The sequence below is a fragment of the Panicum virgatum genome, chromosome 9N (assembly GCF_016808335.1).
Source record: "Panicum virgatum strain AP13 chromosome 9N, P.virgatum_v5, whole genome shotgun sequence".
Taxonomy (NCBI): domain Eukaryota; kingdom Viridiplantae; phylum Streptophyta; class Magnoliopsida; order Poales; family Poaceae; genus Panicum; species Panicum virgatum.
The window spans coordinates 9,423,356-9,428,764 of NC_053153.1; the positions used below are offsets into that span (position 1 = coordinate 9,423,356).

Sequence of the window (5,409 nt, forward strand, 5' to 3'; positions counted from 1 at the left end):
TTTTGGTTTCAGCTTTACTTAATCGAGACACTATAGCATGATGAAGCTGTTTTGTAAACTTGTGCTAAAATAAACTAGAAGACAGGTGCAGCCAATTATTTTAGCTTCACTGCTTAAGAGCAAGGCTAATAAACTTAGCCTGTTGCTAGCTAGCAGCAAGTGTCATGTCATATAAAGCTTACAATATAGCCATCGCATATAATGGCTTGGCTACTAGATTGGCTAAGAGGAAGAATATACATAAGATTTTTTATGATATATATCTTTGTGGCCACTCTTCAAATAAGAAGTAAGAATGAGAAACAAAGATAGCATTGGCGCAGAGGATCACGTGGAGTAAGAAAAGGGTGGGTGCATGCGCATCAATTGGCTGGGAGCAAGTTTCCATTCTCGATCTCTGTGTTTCAGCCGGCACAGCGCCGGGGCTATGGATGGCAACAGGGCCATCCCCGCCGGGGACTGAATGAACGTTCTGGCCCCCGCTAGCTGAATTTCAGCCCGTCCCCGTCCCCGTTATTGCTCGCGGGGGACAATTTGTGCCCGTCCCCGTCCCCGATTGGGGTTTTCAGCCCCGACGGGGACCCGTCCCCGACAAATCCCCGACGGAGCAGGAGGAGGGCGGCGGCGCGCGGGCCGCTGTGGACGACGATGCCCACGACGAGCCCGCGCCGGGGTCGCGATGCCGGGGCTGGGACTTCCCCGTGTGGGGTCCATGATGCCGGCATGGAGCTGGAGGAGGGAGGCGAAGGGTGGAGGTCGGCGGGCGAAGTAGCAGGCGGAGGGCGCGGCGGCGGAGACGGGAGTGGCCGCCGAGGCGCCGACGCCGAGTGGGAGTGTGGGAACACGGCGCAGACCCCCTTCACCCCCGCCGGCGGCTGCGGTTCCGGCTCCACGTCGTCCTGCGCAGGAGCCACCACCGGGGCCGGCCCCCACACCGGCGCCTCGGGCACCTCCGCGGCGTGCACGACGCCCGGGAAGAGCTCGGAGTAGTAGGCGAGCGCGGACTCCCGCTCGGCCAGCTCGGACTCCTCGGCCGTGAGCCGCGTGAGGCGCCGCACCTCCTCCCTCCGCGCCGCGGCCCGGAGCCACCGGCTCCGCGCCAGCAGCGCCAGCCCCGGCGCCACCACGAGCGCCAGCAGCGCCAGCACCACGGCCGCCGCCGAGGGCGACCCCGCCTCCTCCTCCATTGGCTCCCCCCACCCACCTCCTCACCCCGCAACTCCTACTCCCCCTCCCCCTCCTCCGCGCATAGATCTCTCCCCAGCCGCTCCCACCCGCCGGATCCGCGCCCCGATCCCCACCTCGCCCGCGCGAATCCGCTGCAATTTACACCGCGAGGGTTTCCAATTTCCCCCCCTCCTCTTCTCCGGTTCGGGTTTCTCCACCAGGTCTGTGTCTGGTCTTTGGAAGTGACGGAGAGGCAGGAGGCTGCGTCTGTGCCCTAGTTTTTTTTCCATTTATACTGGGTTCGTGGGCCTGGGCTAATATCTCTATGTGGGCTTCTTTGGCCTAGTGCCCTGGTCGCCTGGCTACGCGGGTCCCCCGACGGGGACCGGGGACAGGGACCGGTAGAACGTTCCCAGCCCCGGCTCACCCGACGGGGACTTGTTTTGGCCCATTAAGGTCCCCGCGGGGACTAAAATCACCCCATTTGTATCCCCTAATGGATGAAATCCCCATCGGGGATCGGGGCCATTGCCATCCCTAGCCGGGGCTGGGGCGTCGCCGTCGCGCGGTCTCGTCGGGCGGGCCCCCGTCTCGCTCGCCGGCCGGCTAGCGAGGCGACAGTGCGCGCGGGGGACGTGCGTGCCGCAGCGGCAGCGCGTCGGGGTAGGGTCGGGGTCACCGACACGGATGCGCTCTGCGGCGGCCGGGTACGTACGTGCGACGGGGGGCCATACTGATACTGCCCGCCGGGGGGTGGGGGCGTGGGGCGCTGCCGCGCGCACGTCAGCAGCGGTGGGGGAGCCACCGTGCCGCCCGGCGTGCACGTCGGCACGCCGCTCCTAGCGAGCCGCATGGACCAGGAGGCAGGAGCCCAGGCGCCAACTGCATCCGCGACGGGCGTAAAATAGGACTTGATTGCACTGTGAGATGAGATTACCGGTTACCACGCACACAGTAGAAGGTTTGGCAGTGAGTGGATTCCTGCCACCGTCATCTTCAACAGTTTGAAACGCAACACTGCCATGGTCGGAGTATTTCTGTAAGGGTGAACACTTTGTCGAAAAAAGCAATACTACCAGTAAATTGTTTTGGGGATCCTCCTAAACAATAAACACAATGATGAAGAAGAAAAAAAAATGATGATGAAGAAAAGGAAACTTCTCCACCAACTAAAAGTTTCTAAAAAGTCGGTGCCGAAAACAAAAATAAATGTGCACAAATCAGTGGGTTCAAAATGTGTTGGACATGGATTTTAGGATGAGTTAGATAGTGGTTTCTCCTCTTCAATCACACCCAGGATTGATTTTAGTGAATGTGTACTCAGGATTGGAGATGCTTTTAAAACTTCCGTTGTGCGCGTACCACTGCTTGGCCTCTTACATCAGCACAAGCGATTTGGAATCCACTGATAAATTGATTAATTAATTGAAATCAATGGCATTTCTGGTGGCCTGACGGTGACCAAAGAAAATGGAATAATGCAAGCCTAAAATAATGGGATAACAGATGATTAACCTAATTAAATAAGCACCGCGCAAGCAAGGAGTCATTTGTATAAGACATTTAAAAACACGAATGATTAGTAAGGAATATTTGGTCGCTTCCGGTGAATTTTGAAGTGATTTTTGGTAGATGAATCGCAGATGCAAGAAACCGAGCAGTTTCTCGGATGAGAGTTCCTAATAAACAAAAATCATTAAAAGGTATGCCGTCTGTCGGTACCCCAGGACTGGGGTACCCCCTCTTGCTGTGTCTAGGCAAGAGCCTCGTAGTTATCCTTAACTACGCCCTGACGGCCGAGCAGCCGGACCCCTGTAGTCGTGAGCCCTGCTCTCCCGGCAGGGCGGCCCCGGATCCGCTCCCCGCTTGGGGAGGGTCCGGTGACGCCACGTATCCCGGAGGAGGTAGCCCTCAGCCAAAACAGCTGGGCCCCCGGACCTCCCAGGGAGTCCCGGACCCCTGCCGGCTCCGGACCTCATATGCTATCCGGACCCCTCAGCAGGGAACAGACACCCCGCCTAGGGGGGTCTGGAGCCGCCACGTGTCCGCAGGCGCATGTACGCGCGCGGCTGCCAAGCTTCCTCTGGAAGACTTGCCCACCTACCGCATTCAATGCGGGAGACGTTTAGTGCGCTCTGCCGCAGCAGAGCCCGAGGGGACTTTTGCCAGGCAGTACTGTTGGTCGCGCGTTACCAAGGTGCACAGTAAAGCCGCTGGCGCCACTTACGCCATGCGCGTCAGTCTGCTACGCCAGTTAGACACGACAACTCGGCGATGGAGTATCATAACGGCTACGCGATAGACCCAACAGTCTACGCCGCAACCTACACTGCCTCAACGGGCGCCTCACCGATGGGAAAGGAGAAGACCTCCTCGGTCAGAGAGTCTACAGGACGGTGAAGCGTATCCGGCAAGAGATTCTCCATCACTGTAGCACCATTAGTGTCTATTTAGTATAGTATACATCCTTGTTGGGCCCACCTGTCGGGGGCCAATGCCTGTGTACGCGTCCTCCTTGCTCTATATAAGGGAGACGCCCGTTAGAGAAAGACTCAGGTCCAAGAAGAGACTTGGAGGAGAGGATAGACTCATCCACAGATACAAGAGCAATACAACTCTAAGTGGACGTAGGGTATTACGCTCCGGCGGCCCGAACCACTCTAAATTCTCGAGGGTTCTTGTGTTCTTGCTCCATGAGTAGATCCGAGGAATAGCTTGCACTTCCCCGGGTAACCACCTTTCAGGGTTAGGCGGGTGCACTACGCCACCCGGCTGTGGCCCTCCTTCTAGAGCCACGACATCTGGCACCGTCCGTGGGGAACGCGCAAGCGTTGGCCGGATCTTCGCTCATCTCCTGCTTCTGAGGTTGAGCTTATCATCTGCAACGACGACGAGAAGATGAAGGGTAGCGCAGCGTCACCTACGCCGCATGCCCTGACACCGAGGCAGCAATGCCCTCGGTGCGGTGGCGCACGGCAGCGGCGCCTGCTATGCGTCACCACTGCGACACCTCAGAGCCAGCGCGGTGGCGTGCGGGGGCGACGCCTGCTTCACGTCACCCTACAACACCGTAGCGTCGGCTCAAGGTTTTCTCTCAAGCAACCACTTGGGGTCTCCTGCGGTGGCACAGCGTCGGCTCAAGGTTTCCTCTCAAGATGGAGCCTGGAGCCGGAAGGATGTCTGTCGCCTTCTCCCTCGCCTGGCGCAAGCCTCCCTTGGAGCTGCTGCAGACAGGCGTCAGCCCCCACCGCAAGGCACGGGGGCCCTGAACCAGCACCAAGGTCGAGCCGGCGAACGGCCGCCCTTCTCCACGCTTCGTGCTCATCCAAACGAGCACCCAGCTCATGACGAGCGGTCATCGGGCTGGCTTCCGGCGACAGACGGAGACGGCCGGGCCACTCCCATTCAAAGCCAAAGAATTTGTCCTCATGCTATCTGAACATGGGACAATTCTTGTGCTGGGAAGAGCCCTGCGAACTCCCGAGGTGATGCTGGATGATGCTGTACAAGCACACCCAGGACGCCTTCGCCTCCGACGATCATGAAGAACCCCCAAGGTGGCTGTTCCACTTCGGCCGGGAAGTGCATGCCTTACGAATGGCAACGACTGTAGGTTATCGCTAGATAGGATTAAGTGTGTTTCTCCTTTGTAATGATTCGGTGCCTACGTGTGGTCCAGAGCGGTAAAGGTCCACCCTTGTAAACCCGACCTCTGGCTTCATCGCACAAACAGGGGACACCAGCAAGTGGTCCAGAGCGGTAGAGGTCCTCCCTCGTAATCCCGACCTCTGATGTACACCACGAATCGAGCAATGAAGGAGATTTGCTTTCTCAGACCTATCTTTACATTAACCTGATAGCACTTGACGTTCAGCGTGCATGTTTTTCTTCCTTCCGTACGGAGTCTTTTCTTTTATCGCTAACAATCCAAATTGAGTTGTTGGCTTGTGGTCAGGTAGGGACACCCCCTTCTAGCTGGAGTACTGTTCGGACCTCTAGGGGCCTGCTCAGGAGAAGTGGTGCCTGTATCCTGGGGTAGAGAAGCTCTGCGTAGCTTAGCCTGGTAATGTACCCTAAGCCTACGTACTTCACTGCCCTGTTACAAGTCCCCTAGTATCCGAGACTGCTGTCCCAAGAGGTCCCAGGCTCCCTTCTAGTATAAGGCCTGGTTTCCTACACCTTGCTGCAAGGTCCGGTGGCGTAATTCATGGGATGGCCACGGTCGCCTCCACGGTCGCCTAG

At 57.9% G+C, this 5,409-nt stretch overlaps 1 protein-coding gene across 1 annotated transcript; it reads right to left on the minus strand.

Moving 5' to 3' along the window:
• Positions 1-482: 482 nt before the first annotated feature.
• Positions 483-1,408, minus strand: LOC120688690 (skin secretory protein xP2-like). Its single transcript, XM_039971079.1, has one exon. It carries the CDS (start codon positions 1,185-1,187, stop codon positions 483-485), a length of 705 nt encoding a protein of 234 aa, XP_039827013.1. The 5' UTR covers positions 1,188-1,408.
• Between the last annotated feature and the right edge of the window lie 4,001 nt (positions 1,409-5,409).

Bases quoted from the DNA above. Each gene is read 5' to 3' on its own strand.
- LOC120688690 (XM_039971079.1), bottom strand. From the start codon at position 1,187: ATGGAGGAGGAGGCGGGGTCGCCCTCGGCGGCGGCCGTGGTGCTGGCG.